This window comes from Myripristis murdjan, chromosome 3 (genome assembly GCF_902150065.1).
Source record: "Myripristis murdjan chromosome 3, fMyrMur1.1, whole genome shotgun sequence".
Taxonomy (NCBI): Eukaryota; Metazoa; Chordata; class Actinopteri; order Holocentriformes; family Holocentridae; genus Myripristis; species Myripristis murdjan.
In genome coordinates, this window is record NC_043982.1 from 16,330,624 (window position 1) to 16,347,219 (window position 16,596).

Genomic DNA, 16,596 nt, shown 5'->3' on the forward strand with positions numbered 1-16,596 from the left:
GCTCTGAAAGTGACATGAGGGCGGAGTGATCTTACAGTTATAATGGTCTGAATAGGGAGGCCAGCGGCAGGGGGGTGTAATGACGGCAGGGGCCTGTAGGGGGAGATGGCGGCAGTGATACAATGGGAGGTTGCAGTAGAAGAAGAGGGCGGGACCTGTGTGTGTGAGTTCGAGTGAAGCGTAAGCAGTCAGTCACGTGGGTATGATTGGATAGTGTACTGCAGGTTTGATTTTAACATGTGGTTACCAAGTTTGTTTGGGTGGATACCGTCGGGCCTGAAAAGAGATTGGCGATTCCAGAAGAGGTTAAAATTATCTATGAAGCCTAAACTGAGTGCCCTGCAGGTAGTCTGGAGCCAGGTGTGGAGCTGAAGGACCCTGCTGAACTTTCCCTGCCCACAGCCGTAAGGAGAGAGTTGTCCACTGATGAAGACGGATTTCCCGGAGCTAGTCAGAAGCTGTAAAAGTTGGTCACCTCAGATTGTCGAAGGGACGTGTCATTTATCCCAACATGAAGAATAATTCTGTGGATGGAGGAGGGCAGTGTGTTGAGCAAATCTGGGAGTTTTTCCCGGATAACTGAGACTGTGGCTCCAGGGAAACAATGTGTTACGGAATTAACAAAGCGGATGTGTCTGGTTGTTGAGTCCCCGATTATTAGGGTAGTTGGAGGAAAAAGTGGGGAGGGGATGCTGACTGTGGGCTCTCTGGGCTGGATGAGGTGGGGGGAGCGGTCGGTGGAGGAGACGACGTCGCTGGAGAGGAGCGGACTGAGAGGCGGGGGCAAGCGCGCTGTGGTGCAGGTGTAAACAACGGTATGGAGCGGAAAGTCTTGCGGAGAGAGGAGCGCTCAGGTAGCGCTGCAGGAAGCCTCGGAGACAGAGGGCCCTGGAGCCCCTGGGACGGCAGTGGAGAAGAAGGAGGAGAGCCCTGGGCGTCCCCATCAACGGGAAGGAAAGCGAGGGGTGCGAACTTATTCACCAGCTGGATGCTGCAATGAGGAGTGCGGGAGGAGGGGCCCCCATTGCCGGAAGCAGGGACCAGGCACCAGGGCTCAGGGCCCGATGGAGTGGAGCTAGTCAGGGCCCTCGGCCTGGCCCCTTGACGAATCCAGGTGTCATCAGAGATGGCGTCAGGTGGGGGGTTTGAAGAGGCGGCAGCAGGCACCGAAGGAGGAGTAGTGTTTTCACCGGCCTTGAGAGCAGAAACTGGACCGGAGGCAGCAGCATCAGGGGCAGCAACAGAGCCAGGAGCACAGAGGGAGTCAGTTTGTGGACGGTTGAAGGTGATGGTATCCATTAGCGCCTCGGCATCACGGATTTGGTGTAGAGTGGTTATACGTCCCTCCAGCTCTGCGATCTTCTCAGCGAGGCGGGAGCAGCTGGTACAGCCGGAGGGGGAGGTAAGAGGAGCCATGATGTATATGTGTGTGGTACCTGGGGGAGAAGGAAGGAGAGGAGGCCAGTACACGGGCTAGGGTGCACAGTTTATGATCACTTAGTATTTGACCGTAGCAGTCGCTAACAGGGAGGGCACGGGCACTTAAGGCTGAATTATGCTTCAGCGTTGGAAGAGCGTACGGGGGTTGTGCGAAGTACGCATTTCCTACGCAGCGCGTGTGTGTCCAACATACCTCTGCAAACACACAGAGCAATTCTCCTCCCACCAACGTAGACCCTGTGACGTTTGGTCGCTGCTCTTCTGTGGCGAGTGGACGAGTCGTATAGGTGCGGGCACTCTCCAAAGTTTTCAAACACAACCGATGAGTCGAGACACAACAGTTTAAAAAAAAAAAAAAAAAAAAAAAAAACGGCGCTGACGGCACAACAACAGGAATGTGATGCCGGTTGCAACGAAATGCCGGAAATAGTGTACTTCGGCGGACCAATCACAGCTCTTGTGGGGCTGCGGAGGGTCCGCGTAGTTACAATTTTTGGGAGGCACGCGGCAAGGCTCTGCGGCGGTCGCACAACCCCCGTAAGCTCCGCACAACCTCCGTACGCTCTTCCTACGCGGAAGCATAATTCAGCCTTTACACGGAGGGGCTCCCCACAACGGAGCCCACAACGTTAAAGTAGTGTTACATGCAATGATCCACAAAAGGATAGTAGAGCAGAGCGTCATGGAGCGTCAAGGAGTGGGACTTACCGGCACGGGCCCAGAAGTGGGCCCGGAGCGGAGATCAGGCTTCGGGTGTAAAGGCAGCAGCTTGAGACCCAGTAAAATCCTCTTCAGCAAGTGCCGAAGGGGTGCCAGTGAGATCCTCAGCTGATGGCAGCAATGCGGTTGCTCTGGTGAGTTTTCCCATGCTGCCAACGTAGGCCGGGGTAGAGTTGTACTGAGAAAAACACTAATAACACATATCCGATGGATAGAAAGATAAAATCCGGCCCAGGAGTTGATGTAAAAATAGCCGAGGTCGAACAGGTAGTAGAAAAAAGACGCTCAAATGTGATTTAAAGCGGTTAAAAACGGTTAAAAGTCATGATTTTAGGGAGAGCACCGACTGACAGCTGCAGACGCCGATATGTTGTTTTACCTTGAAATATGGCCCAGTATCCCTCTGGATTTTCACTGTCCATTGTATTTCCAGTTGTTCATCAATGGGGAAGCAGTGAAATGACAACAGTTTGCAGATTCAATACTTTTATACGTCGTGCAGCCTGAAACACAGCAACACCACAGCATTTGAGCCTCCCACCCTGAGCATGACATAAGAGGAAAATTGCAGCCGTGTGAATATGATGTATGGTTAGGGTTAATGTTGGGAAACATTAAGTAGGATAAGTTAGCTACCAAGCAAGTTAAAAACAAATTCCAGTTTTGTTTGGATTTGGATTTGAACTTTGGTCATCCATGGTAAAGTCTGTATGTTCGACCGATCCACCACGCCACATGCCACTTGATGTCGACTCTGTTGCCCCCTTTATACTACATCACATTACACAGCTGAGTACTTTGTAGTACACACCTAGGAGATACAAAATGTGACACTGACACACATTCCTATGGTGGACTGGTGAATCTATTACTTACTTGACTTTGATGCTGGGGTGACTGCCCAGCAACAGTATGCCTGTCCCAGACCATGTCAGTACAGTTTCACCAGGTTAAATATGTTTAAGTAAATGTCATCTCTTTTTTAAAGTTACAACTGATGTAAAATCCCATCCACCTCTCCAGAGACAGATATTTTTCTGCTCCCTTACACACATGCTGAACCTCTTTTCTCACCATTATTTCTCTGTGCTTCTGTTCAAAATTCAACACCTAAGCTCATGCGTCATTTTCTTTTTCTTTAAAAAGTCAGCTCACAGTCAAGCCATGTCAGGATGACATTTAATTCCCAGAACACAGAGTTAATTCAAATTCCCCAATTCATAGTTGCTTTATATGTTTGGGACATTTTACCAATGAAGATTTTTCTAGATCCTGTCATGCAGCTTGAAATTTCTTAAGGATGCTGGATGGTTCTCATGTGGTGCATTCTCCAAAGGTGTAGATAATACACACACACACACACACACACACACACACACACACACACACACACACACACACATATTTAAACATGCATACGTGTGTGTGTGTGTGTGTGTGTGTGTGTGTGTGTGTGTGTGTGTGTGTGTATGCACACATGAACATTAACGGTGACAGCCATTATTAAATTACAGTGTCTTGACTTTTTAATTAAGAAACAAACACAGGGGGCTGTGTTAACACTGTGGTTATTCAGAGTAACCATTTCTTGCTGGTCTAACAATTACTAATTGGTGGCCAAGTGTGGTCAATAATTTGTTTTGCAATGAGAGTACAAGAAATCTTGCAGTGAACAAGGGACAATCGTGGGTGAGGTGGTCTGTAAGAAATTAGAGGAAATAATCAAAAACATGATTTAAGTTTCTGCCCTGATATGTACAGGCTGAGTAATAGTGTCTTGTGAGACATATAGCAAGATCAACTCAAATATAATAGGTAGATTTGTGCAGTTTGTCCAAAATGACTTTAAAATGGTATATACCTTCTATTCAACCACAAGACTGGAAACACTAAAACATTTGTTGATTGTGAAGTGATTTGCAATAGAGGGCAATACGAGTCAATATAAGGCAACTAGGGTCAAGTGAGGCTGGGACGAGCAGCTGCTTTTTCCCCAGACAGCAGCTCCCGCTTGCTTTCTTTAGCAGCTTGAAATGTGTGTGTGTGTGTGTGTGTGTGTGTGTCTGTGTTAGCCTGCTAACAACATACTGTACAGACTACCACTGCCCCACGCAGGCGGCATCATCCTCAATCTCAGCCCAGGCTGTGGCCATGGGCCCTCTGGAATGAATAAAGTGCAAGTATTGGGTTCAAGTCCAGCCCTTATGTTTTATCTAATCTTTCCTGTCTATCACCACTGTCAACTTTCAAATACAGGTAGATATGGCCAGAAAATCTAAGTAATTAATTGGTTTATGTTAAATACATGAATTAAACACCCCAGGCCACAGATTATATTTTTATTTGTTTTTTTAAGACTATGTTTTTGTAATTTCTGCTTGTTTGATAGTGATAGTAGAGGGAGATCAGAAAGGCAGGAGAGAGAAATGGCCGATGAAATAGCAAAGGGCAAACGTGCAGAATCTAACCATAGCAGTGAGGCCTAAGCCTTGGTATGCTCTTTCAGGTCAGCCACCGGGGTGCCTCCAGCTTTCATGTTTGTTACTTCCACATTTTACTGAATTACAATGTCTTGTCCAGAGTATCCATTTCCTCCTGGTCGACCAGTTACTAATTGATGGCCAAGGCCCAAGTGTGGTCAGTAATTTGGTCTCAAATGTTCTTAAATAGCAAATCAAGATATTTAAATTTGCGACAGCTGAAGGATGCTTCCTCCTTTGGCTCAGCAACATGAGTGTTATGAATGAAAATACCGCAGTCCAATCTGTAGTCTGTCTGAGCCTATCTCTGGATACCTCTGGCAATGAAAACACAAAATGGATGAATTATTCAAATTACATTTCACATTTGAAAATAAATACTTCAAGCCCATAAACTAAATACAGGCATGGAAAACTGTCATGTCTTAATAGTATTTTGTGGGATATGGAAGGAATTCCAGAGATTGCGCTCATCAGTCTAGCTCATCAGTCACGTTGAAAGGAGGTGCATGTGTGTCTTATATGGTTATGCATCGTATACTGAAGGACATTTTTACTAACGCATTTATATTGATGTTATTGTAACCAAGTAGAGTTGTTTTGATAATGCTCAATGAACAAATGGGGTCCAAACCAGACTCCTGATTTAGGGAAGGCATCCTCGGATTGGAAGCTTTGGCATCCTTGGATCTATGTGTGGAACACTCCTGCTTATTCCAAAGGCTAGTCGTCATCCTGATGTTAAAATATTTACATTTCTAAAGGGGAATCTTAATGAGGTGCTTCAGAAGGTAACAGACTTTTACATTCCAATAATTCTTTAGCTGTCTCGCCTTTTGAAAGAAATTATTATTATTATTTATTTATTTTTATTTATTTATTTATTTTTTTTAGCAAATAAAGCTTTATTCACAATGGTATCCCTTATTTCCTTCTCCCTTTTTTTTTTTTTTTTTTTTTTTTTGTCTCCCTGTCTTCATTCTCCATTCAGTGTAATTCTCACCTCCAGCTCCCCCAGCTGCAGCCTGGCTGACTCATCGCCGGCCCTGCCATTAAGCTCTTGCCAACTCTCCTTGATTAAATCATAGCGGAGGAGAAAAATGACGGTTGTTGAACACCATGGGCCCGATGCATGTTCCAGTAATAAGAGTACAGATTATGACTGATTCATATGCCCCATGGTCACTGAAGTTTTTGACACAGTTCTTACAAGCCACAGATTTTTATAACATTTTGACACTAAAGGGTTGATTTATCATGTATATGTGGGGCTTTTTCATGTGCAAACAAGGCAAATAGCATCTGTCCTTGATTGACCAAGGTGCCACAGTGCAGGTTTGTTTTGATGAATTAAAAGAGAAGTGATGCTGCTGGAAATTGCATGTGCGGCCCAATGCATGCATATTTTAGGCCATTCTGATGTAGGACTGCAAAATTATGGGGGGATGGAATGGAATTTCATTTAAGTGACCTGCCAACATTGATTTATCATGATTGGTGAAGAAAATCGTGCCCATTTTTTAACGCCTTGTAAAAGCATGTCTTAACTCCTTTGCAGCACCTTTGTCCATGCTAAACCCGGTGCATAAAATCATGCCAGCTTGCATGAACTGTATGGCAATGATCGCATTGTGAACAAGTTGCATGTATGCAAAAATTTTGCCACAAGCTGGATATGGTAAGCAATATCATTAATTTACAAAATAAAATACCCTGTCCCCTTTGAGGATACGGTGGGGGTCTGTGCATAACAATTTAGTGTTTTGCTTGTAGTCTCAAAGCCAGAAACACACAAATTGGAAATACTTTTGTTCATATGAAAGTTATTTATCCACTGTGTCTGATGAGTTCAGAGGCAATGTGTTCCCACCAGTGTTGGCTTTGCTCTTGTGACAATTTCCCTTTCCACTGGGACCATCAGGGCTGAGGAACAGCCTGTGATTTGTGGACAAAGCATATGCTTGCGCTGCACTGTCCTCCACAGCTGCCGCTTGTTGTGAGTTCTACTGCTAAAAATGAATAATAAAAAAAGTGAACAAAAGCTTGTCTTGCAAACAGAGACATGTTTCTTGATTATACCGGTTTGTATGATGTTGTTTAGATGTGGCCAGACAGCTCCTCCAGCAGCAGCAGGAATTAGTGGCAGTGCGTTCAAATGAACTCGAGGGGCTGTAGTATAGACACCTGGGGTCAAATATTACTCAAGTACAAGTGAAAATCCATTCTGTTCATTCTGTGAGACAGAGCCAGAACACCAGCTAAGGCACTGGTATGTTTTAGAGTTTATAATTCTCAAGCTGGACCCTGTTAGCCTCAGTTTATATAACTATTCCAACAGGTATGATAGGGTCAGGATCTGTGCCACAGTAGAAAGAAAGATCTGTGGCTTGATATCCTAATTTTTCTGGTAATGTCTTTTGATTATATTTTCTAGTTTTGTGAGCAACAATTTTGTGCAAAGGGAAACAAGTGCATGTGCCAAATATATGCCTGTAGTGAGACACACAGAACCAACAGGCATATAACAGGGAGACAGGGGATGACAGGAGAATAACTGCAAAGAGAGAGAGAAACAAATTAGATAAAAACCAGGGGACTGTGATAAATGGTGTCAGATAGAGTATGGCTGTGACAGGCTAGATGTTGTCTTCTGTAAAGTAAAACTGATGGTTACATCACCAGGCAGCAAAGAGTAGCCAATAGCTGATCGCAATAAGATGTCTGTGAACTCAAAAATGTGGTATAGTCTTTACCTTTTGACCATGAATAATACTAGCCTGGGTGATGTTGAATGCATGGGACCAGCAGGAGCTGTCACCATCTAGTCTGGTCAGGCCCCTTCACTTGCTACACTTTCAACTATGAGATCATTATTCGTTAGTTTCACATTGGTGATATCCATCCAGCGTCAGACACCACAGGCATACTCTCCTCATTATCTGCATGATAAGCCAACCAGATCAAAAGACCCTGTCCAAACTCAAAAGACAGTGTCTTTTTCTTTTGGAAAACATATGCACTCCATTGGACGCGTCGAGTCTTTTGCAGACTGGACTGACTTTCTGACTGATTATGGTAACTGTGAGTTACCTGAGTGAATTATATATTCTTTTTACAAGCTGAACATTGGAGGAGATACTTCTTTTCAGTTGCAGATAAACTGAAGTTTACAAGAGCTAAGTTTGTCTTAAGTGTGAAAAGCAAGGTTAATAACTACATGAACAGAATTCCTCTGTATCTGCATTGTCCCTTAAAATCCTCAACTAGGAGAATGCAGCACATATAAGTGCAAAGTTTGAGGCGTGTCTTTTTTTTCTGCACTGGCCATCTTGAGAGCAAGCAGTAGATCATGATTGCTCACACCACTTCATCTTTCCTGTCGTATGTGTCAGTGACAAAATACCTTTCAACTCCAATCAACTCCATTATCAGTCAACTGTGACTCTCTCTAAAGAACTGAAAGCATCTGGATGTGTGGTTCCATGCCTCTGACACAAGCCCCTCAGGAGCTTATGGGCCTCTCTTTACACCTGCGATTCATGCCACATAGTGTATTACACCAGCGGTTCCCAAACCAGTCCTAAAGGACCCGCTGTCCCGCAAGTTTTTGTTCCCGCTCTACACAACTGATCCATTTAAGGGCTTCATGCTGATTGGTTGAAACAGATTTACCTGAGCAGGGCATTCATTAAGGTGCCTGGGTCATTTTGGGCCCGGTGTGCAAGAGTAGAGCTGGCACAAAAATCTGAAGGAGAGGGCATCCTTGAGGACTGGTTTGGGAACCACTGTGATACACTACCAATAAACTCAAAATGGATAAACTGAGCTGAATCGAACCTTCATTATTTCTCATTTTGATAGGACACTCATCAGGTGATGAACAATTTGAGTTTGGTGGTGTGGCTGTGTTCATGTGATACTCCAGAACAAATCTGTGCAGGCATAAAAGACATAAGTGAACTTTCAAATCTCCAAACATGCACTCCAATAAGGGAGCAAAGTCAGCAGAGCAACACATAATTGACTGAATATATCTTGCTCATAGGCATTATTGGATATTAATGTTGTGAACAAAAGTATGTAGTCACAAGTGTGGAGTAACTGAAGCTACGTGTCACAACAAGCACGTCACATGCCCTCTGAATTCATGGAGACATGCATGACCGCCTCATTTCTGGCTGCATAAAACACCACAAGCATGCGGAGCACATCTAGAAGCAGATCCAGCCAGATACACAGCTGTGGTACCATGATACTAAGGACACAGGCTATGTGAGGTGAACTATGTGTTGCAATGAGCATGTCAGTTTTCTTTTGAATTTATGCAAGCATGCATGACCTTCTTGTCCAGATACATAAAGCTCAGATCAAACTAAGTACATTCAGATCAACATCAATTGAGATACACAACTGCAATATCCTGATACAAAGCTAATATGCCACAGTGCTCCGCATAAATGAGTACACCCCCTTTGAAAATTAAGACTCTCAGTGAATTTGAGAACAAATCACTGTATTTTGACAAAACTGAGTTTTATTAAACATTTATTTTATTAATATAAAAGTATGGTTGTGGCAACCTGCCATAAAAATAAAATAAAATTGAAAAAATGAAGTCGCCAACATAAGTGAATATCATCAATGTTCAGTCTAAATACATGTTACATTATCAGTTCAGTTACCTTCATGTCCTCCTAATCACAGTCAGGCAATTTTTGGAGTATCCGCCGCTCCTCCTTTAAAACACAGTGACGCAAACAAGATGGCGGCACTTGTTTGGCTATCTTTTTTTTTTTTTTTTTTTTTTGTGGACTAATTTTGTTTGTTATATTTTGCGACTGAGTTATCCTTCATTACATTGATTTAAACTGCAATTCTGTTTGGTGAGTTGCCAACTCTTTCAGATCCTGGATGCTGGATAGAGATTATTGCTTGGTTTTATTGGTGGTTAGATATACACTATTCACAAAAAGTTAGGGATATTTGGCTTTTGGGTGAAATTTATGGAAAATATAAAAAGTTCACGCTACAGTGATATTATATCATGAAAGTAGGGCATTTAAGTAGAAGCATACACTGGTGATTTCCTCATCTCAGACAATTTCTTGAAACAAAAGCTAACAACAGTGGTGGGTATACCACAACAAAAAATGTCAGTGTCAATAACTTGACACTGCCCTTGAGCATCAATTACAGCTTGACAACGACGTCTCATGCTGTTCACAAGTCAACTTATTGTCTGCTGAGGCATGGCATCCCACTCTTCTTGAAAGGCGGCCCTCAGGACATTGAGGTTCTGGGGTACAGAGCTCCAGCCTCTACACAGCGACTCAGCTGATCCCATAGGTTTTCTATGGGATGCAGGTCTGGAGAAAGTGCAGGCCACTCCATTTGAGGTACCCCAGTCTCCAGCAGCCGTTCCCTAATGATACGACCTCGATGAGCTGGAGCATCAAACACCAGATGTGAATTTTGCCGTTAAACTCCTTGTTAGAGAACAGCAACTTGTGCAAAAAGTACTGAAACATTGAACAGTTGGACATGTGCATTCAAAAGTTTACAGAAGGTCACATTAAGTTCACCTGTAAAGGTTATAATGCATTTTAGGTGCATCCTGAAATTTCACCCGAAAGCCGAATATCCCTAACTTTTTGTGAGTAGTGTATATTGAGTTGGTTCGTTACTACATGTATGTATCCATTTGGTTGACTGAACTTGCAATATAACAAGAAAATTATATTGTCAGGATAAACCCCGGCTGGCACCACGGTTTTTAGCAAGGCAATCCGCTACATGGTCACCTAACATCATTGGGATAAAAAAAATAACACATTTTATTCAAAGGAGGTGTTGAAAAAATGATTACACCCTACAACAAATTCACTAAATCTAATATTTAGTATGGCCTCCTTGATTTTTAAGAAGAGCAGCACACTTCTAGACTTCAATGAACAATTTGGCGAGTTTCTGCTAGATCCTGGAGGCTCGATGGAGAATGATGCTTGTCAACTTGAACTGATGATACCATTAATGAAATGCAACTCCCTGACACCAGCAGCACTCCTGCAGCCCCACAGAAGAACATTGCCACCACCGTGCTTTACTGTGGGTACCATGGATTTTTCGTTATACTCTTCATCCTTGTGATCCAGTTTGGATCACACTGGAGACAAAAAGATTCATCTTTGTCTCATCACTCCATATTATAGTCTCAATAGTCTCAATCATCTTTGCCTTTGTCAGCATGCTTTTTTGTGCCTGGCCATCAGCAGTGGCTTCCTTCGTGGGCGACATCCATGCATGCCACTCCTCTGCAGTGCATGTCGTATTGTGTCATGCGAAACACTCACCCCAGTTAGACTTTCTAATGCTTTAGCTAACTGTGGAGAACTTGCATGCCGATTTTCTTCAAATATTCTCATCACAAAATGCTCATGTCAAGGTGTTAACTTCTGCCTGGATGTCTCAGCGAGCTTCTAACAAATACATCCTTTTGGAATTTTTGTTTCACTTTTCTACTGTATTTCAACTTATTAGCGATGCTTTACAAATTTTCTATAACCTTAACCTTTTTGTAAGAAATTATTTTCTTTCTCAGGTCTTGTGACATTTCTCCTCCATGTGGTGCCTCTTTTGTCAGCACTGAATGGGAGTTGATTTTTCCTCTTAAATACCAGCCTTAATTGTTAGTTATCTGGTGGCCACCTGTGTGATGATTGATTAGTCTCATCTCCTGGTGAATTCCTGTTAATTAGAATTTTATCAGGTTTTACTCCTAAGACATTCATTGGGGTGTACTCATTTTTGTACCAGGATCATAAATCATTTAGTTAGAAAAGTTCCAAATTTGTTTTTGGTACTGAATAATCTCATTTAAAAGATTGTGTATAGGATCTCATAGTAAGTATTAATTCTACAAGGAGATAGTTGTTTTTCTGAGAAGTTGGGGTGTTGGGGTGTGCTCATTTTTGCTAAGCGCTGGTCTGCAATAAGCAGCGACAAAGTCTCTGGGATTGCTGCACTAACTGCATAAAGGATTGGCAATGTATAGCTTCAGCATTCACACAGGAGATGCAGGCAGGAGATGCTACAACCTGTACCAAGCCTTCCCAGCATCAGTGAAGTACAAGGGCTTACAAAATATGGAGGAAAAAGGACAGAACTCAATAAAAGTTCAAGCATTGACTGCATGTGTTCCTTTGTCATGTCTATCAGTTTTGGAAGGTGAGTGGTAAACATATGCATCTCTGAGGAGAAATCAGAGATAATAAGGTCATGCATAAGAATAAAAATTGTCAGTGAGTAGTGAAATTCCTATATCAAAGAACGCCATTAACACCAAGACACCTAAATAAACAAATAAATAAATAGATAAATAAATAAATAAAATACTGATATGTGCATTTGAGGAAGAGTAAGACAGAGACATTTAACATTGCCTTCTGGGTGCACTTTCTTTTATCCATTGAAGAGGAGGTGGATGGAGGGATTCCCAAGCAAGCTGCAAACTGATGGATCTATACATCTTAAATAAAACTCAATCCCACCAACAGTGGCTTGATACAGGAAAGCTGACTTTTCTTAGATTCACAATTGAACAATCAACTATGAATGCATATGCACACATAGGGTCCTATCTTGTGCCACCCGCTACCCGTTGCCACTACCCGCTACCCGTGAATTGCGCATTTAGGAGCTTCCGCTTTCCCAAAACAGTATCTTGCGCCCACACTATCCGCTATACATTATGCCAACTCCATTATTTGCGCATGGAGGTGTGTCCGTGGGCGTGTTTTATGCACTTTTCCCTACAATTGCTATCTTGAGCATACACTTTAGGGAAAGCGGATAGCGGGTGCTCAGGACCACCCGCTATCCCATTTGGGCTTTTACAAGAGCGCGCCCAGGTGGCTTGAGTGTGCGTCTGTCACGGACAAGGGCAGTGGGATGTTTCCATAAGTTTTCTGTTGTGTGACGGTTCATTTGTTTGTGTATAAGGTAACAGTATTATGGTTTGTTATTGTGTGCTGTGTTTATTAGTTTGTGTGTAGATTTGGTTTGCTGTGAATTTTCCGCCACGCCACGCACGCGGTCGAACTGATACCGGGACGCCGTCGGAATGGACTGAGTAGCTATATTACTCATATAGACTGTTTAGAGGAAAGACTGTTTTAACTTGGACACTTACACCAGTGTGTTTTATCATAAGCCAGCAGCTGTGCTATATTTTTATTCTTAATATTTTATTTGCCAAATCTACCTTGTCAATAAATTAGTTTACACATAGTTCCACCTCTGCGTCTTGTGTCTGGGTGGTGTGGCCCGGGGATTTTACTCAATCAGTACAACCTTGTGACACGTCCACTTGGACACATGTGGACATGCACATGCGACTCCACCTCCGGAATTAACTTGCCTATAATGTGTGTGTGTGTGTATAATATATACACAGCCACCTTGCTTTAGCCTCAGTTGAACCCCTGAGAAAATCTACCTTCCTCTCTCCATCACGGGTTTCGGTTTGCTGATTTAGGATAGCGCAGCCTGCCCTTAAAAGGCAATGGCATCTGGCACACTGATTGGCTTAACTGGCGTAACGCCCAAACCACCTATGCATAATGTAACGGGTAGTGCAGGTGTTTTACGGATAACGGCAGGTGCGCAAGATAGCATCTTTTGCGGGGAAACGCCTCTTGCGCAATGCTAAATCCCCAAATAACGGGTTTAGGGACTCTGGCGCAAGATAGGACCCATAGGGTTTATTAACAGCACAAATATATAGTGCACAGTGGAATCACAGGCTTTTATTGTATTTGTAGGACCAATATCATATGAGACATGTAAAACTGAAATGTTACTCCTCAAATTTAAAATATGACAGGGGCCCCAGCTTTCTCATTATCTAGACCTGGTATGTGTGCAGCACAAAATGACCTGGTTCTAGTCATCTCAGTAATCTGTTAGTGAGGGGAACTGAACACCGTCTTTTATTAATAAAGTTAAGTGTTGTTATCAGGACACCATGGTTCTGTCACAAGGCAGAAGTGTGTTATGGTTTTATTTTGTAGTGATTTTACATGCTTGTGTTTTTATTATTTATGCATGATTTTATTTGGATTTGGTTTTATATGCATCTGTTTTTATCCATAATTTTATTTGCATGGTGCATGATTTTTAGACACACTTCTGGCCTTAATTGGCACTTGATTTGAGATGGTTGGCACGTGTCCTGTCTGAGACTGACAGCTTGGACAGCCACTGAAGAAGGGGAAGGAGGCTCGCGGCAGCCAATCAGTGCCGGAGAGGTGGGCCTCACCTGCGGGGCGGCAGGAATTAAAGGCCCCGGCAGGAAAGGACAAGGGAGGCCCCGGGGACGAGGGAAGCGGCTGGAGCAGCCGGGCCGGGCCGGGCCGGGCCGGGCCGGGCCGGGCCGGGCCGGGCCGGGCCGAGTCAGTCAAGAATCGCGGCAGGGCGACCAGCGCCGGGAGAGAGACGGCAGCGGCGCAGGACGAGACCGGCCAGAGCGGCGAGAGTCGCGGGGAGATGCGGCAGGAAGGAGCGAGGCACTCGACCGGAGTTGGGGGGAGTGGCGTGCAACAACCGCAGAGTTGACGCGGGGTTTCCCCGGACCAGGAGCGGCCGGTGGAGGAAAAGACCGGGCTGCAGTAGTGTCCGCCAACGCCAGTTCACTCCGGCCTGGGTCGCAAGTCTGGGACTCCGGCCCAGGAAATACGTGAGTAGTTGTTGGCGGCATGAAGTACTGGAAGTGGCTGTGTGCACGCACTCTATTGCCTTAAGGGCAAAGACTCGCCGGTGTCTCTTGTCTCCGCAGGGTATGTCGCCACCGCCAGGACCGCGATTGTTGCGGGGCACGGGTCCGCCGGAAGCCTGCAGGACGGAGGGCGGGTGCGACGGCGCCATGGCTCCACTATTTTGTGTGGACTCGGAACTGGAAGATCTCCTTTTTAAAAGAATGGGTTTGGACTGAAAAAGAAATTAACCCATTTCCTGTAAATAAACCCCTTCCCTTGTATTTTATTTGTCTCTTTTGGTTATTTTAAAACTCTGCTCTCCTGATCTAAAGAACCTGTTTTTAGAGTCTTAGGCTCTTTAACCCTAGGTGGCGTTGTCACTCTTCTTTTTATGTTTTATCCTTTTTAAGTTATTTATTTAGTTTTTATAGTTGTTTTAGGCCCAGGACGGCCACCCGGGTGACAGTTCCCTCGACATTTCCACAGAGGATGAAGGCAATAACAAAGCGGCATAATCCTAAGAATGCAGTGGACTGTGAGCTGAGCTGCTGCTGATAGAAGTCATTACAGCATACATGACAGTGTCCTACAATGCTGTGTCTTTAATATGCAGTCAGCCTACTCAGACAAGTCTTTCTGGGTGTAATACTTATGGCCCATTGAATAATGAGTAGACAGGAAATAAGAGCATTTTCCCCTAGAATCAACATACCTCGCTGGAGGACCCAATGACACTTATTGCTATGGCGGATACCAACATAGATGATGTGCAGGTGGTGGTGGTGGTAGACTGCTACTTGAATAAGATCAAACTGCTTTTGTAGTTAGTGGAAGTCATGTCAAGATAAAGCACTCACAGTCGTCATCTTCAGCTGCCTGTTCCACCAGTAGAGACTGACCTCCGGTGGTGCGTGTTGTGCACTACAATCCATCACCTCAATACAGCATCTCTGTATCAGTTTAATAGGAAGAGGAACGTCTGTATTTTTGACTGTACTGAAAGTCAGGATTTATAAATACCCTGCTGTACTGTAATACCTTGACAGTGCCCAAGCCCGTAGCACTGTTTTTTTCCACCAGGGCAAGGGAGTAATGCAAAACTATAGCTGGGTGATATACAATATTAAAAAACTATTGTCATATGCCTACAAATATTATGTGGGATTTTGGAAACTGTAATATTGTGACAAGGTATAAACATTGTCATTATGTCTAGATGACCTTTGTAGCCTGTAGACCACTCTTAATTTATAAATATGTATTTTTAATGATTAATTTGAGCATACTTCAAACTGATATACTCAACACCTCAAAATAGCAATAAAGGCAAGAGGTACTTGCCTCCATCCTCCATTGCTCCTCTATCTTTGAGAGCCACTTCTGCAGCACAATTCAAAAATTAAAATGTTCAAACTATATTTGAAGCAAAAAAGGCCATTCACAATTGATTTGTTCTACCTGTCTGGCTGCTTTTTGCACCTCCCTCCATTTAAGTATGAGGTATGTGCACCTCCTTCCATTTCATTATAAGCTATGTGCAATAAAGTAATCCTGTAGTCCAGCAATAGAGACAGAGTGCTGCTCTCTGTCTGTAATAAGGCAGGAGGGATGAGTCATCAACAGAAGTGAGACTCGAAAATGAGGAATGTGGAGATGGTGGCCTGTGGCTGAGATAAAAACCTCAGACTTCTGAGCAATGGATAGAACAAAGGTGACCCACAAAAGATTGCTGTAACAATGAGCGTCAACTCAGTTTCCCTGAATTTAGATTGTTATAATTCTGCATGGCTTAAACACAGTGGCGATGACAGTCCATTCAGTAACAGAGAGAGGAGCCAAAAAGGTTTACACCATCTAATATTTCAAACCCTTTTTGAAATCTGCATTAACACTGAAATACGATGTCACATGACTTTATGACAAAACCACAAACTGGAGATAACACTTTGACCATGCCACCCATTTTCACCCTTGTTATGTGACACACACACACACACAATACCAAGTTTAACCCCTGACATTCAAACAGAAGCACAGCTGGGCTGACGGAAGCACATTTCCGTCAGCCCACCGTCTTTCACAGGGTTGTTTATGATGGAATCATGCACGTGTAATATTGTTAAATTTATTTTATGAACCGCACATGCTAACAGTGTACCTGAAGACTGGATGTGTTCATCAACATATTGTAATATCTCCATAAT

The 16,596-nt window shown here is 43.6% G+C and overlaps 1 protein-coding gene across 1 annotated transcript; it reads left to right on the forward strand.

Annotated features, from left to right (window-relative positions):
• Positions 1 to 2,122: 2,122 nt before the first annotated feature.
• LOC115353946 (translation initiation factor IF-2-like) lies at positions 2,123 to 14,673 on the forward strand. The gene is made up of 3 exons (XM_030044081.1): positions 2,123 to 2,238; positions 13,980 to 14,373; positions 14,473 to 14,673. The coding sequence occupies exons 1-3, from the start codon at positions 2,123 to 2,125 to the stop codon at positions 14,626 to 14,628; spliced, it is 666 nt and encodes a 221-aa protein (XP_029899941.1). The 3' UTR covers positions 14,629 to 14,673.
• The last annotated feature ends 1,923 nt before the right edge of the window (positions 14,674 to 16,596 follow it).

What these genes read in the sequence shown, in the direction of transcription:
- LOC115353946 (XM_030044081.1), top strand. Translation starts at nt 2,123, where the DNA reads ATGGAGCGTCAAGGAGTGGGACTTACCGGCACGGGCCCAGAAGTGGGC. An exon ending in AGTAAAATCCTCTTCAGCAA is followed by an intron (nt 2,239 to 13,979) that starts GTGCCGAAGGGG and finishes CAGGAATTAAAG; the next exon opens with GCCCCGGCAGGAAAGGACAA. An exon ending in GACTCCGGCCCAGGAAATAC is followed by an intron (nt 14,374 to 14,472) that starts GTGAGTAGTTGT and finishes TTGTCTCCGCAG; the next exon opens with GGTATGTCGCCACCGCCAGG.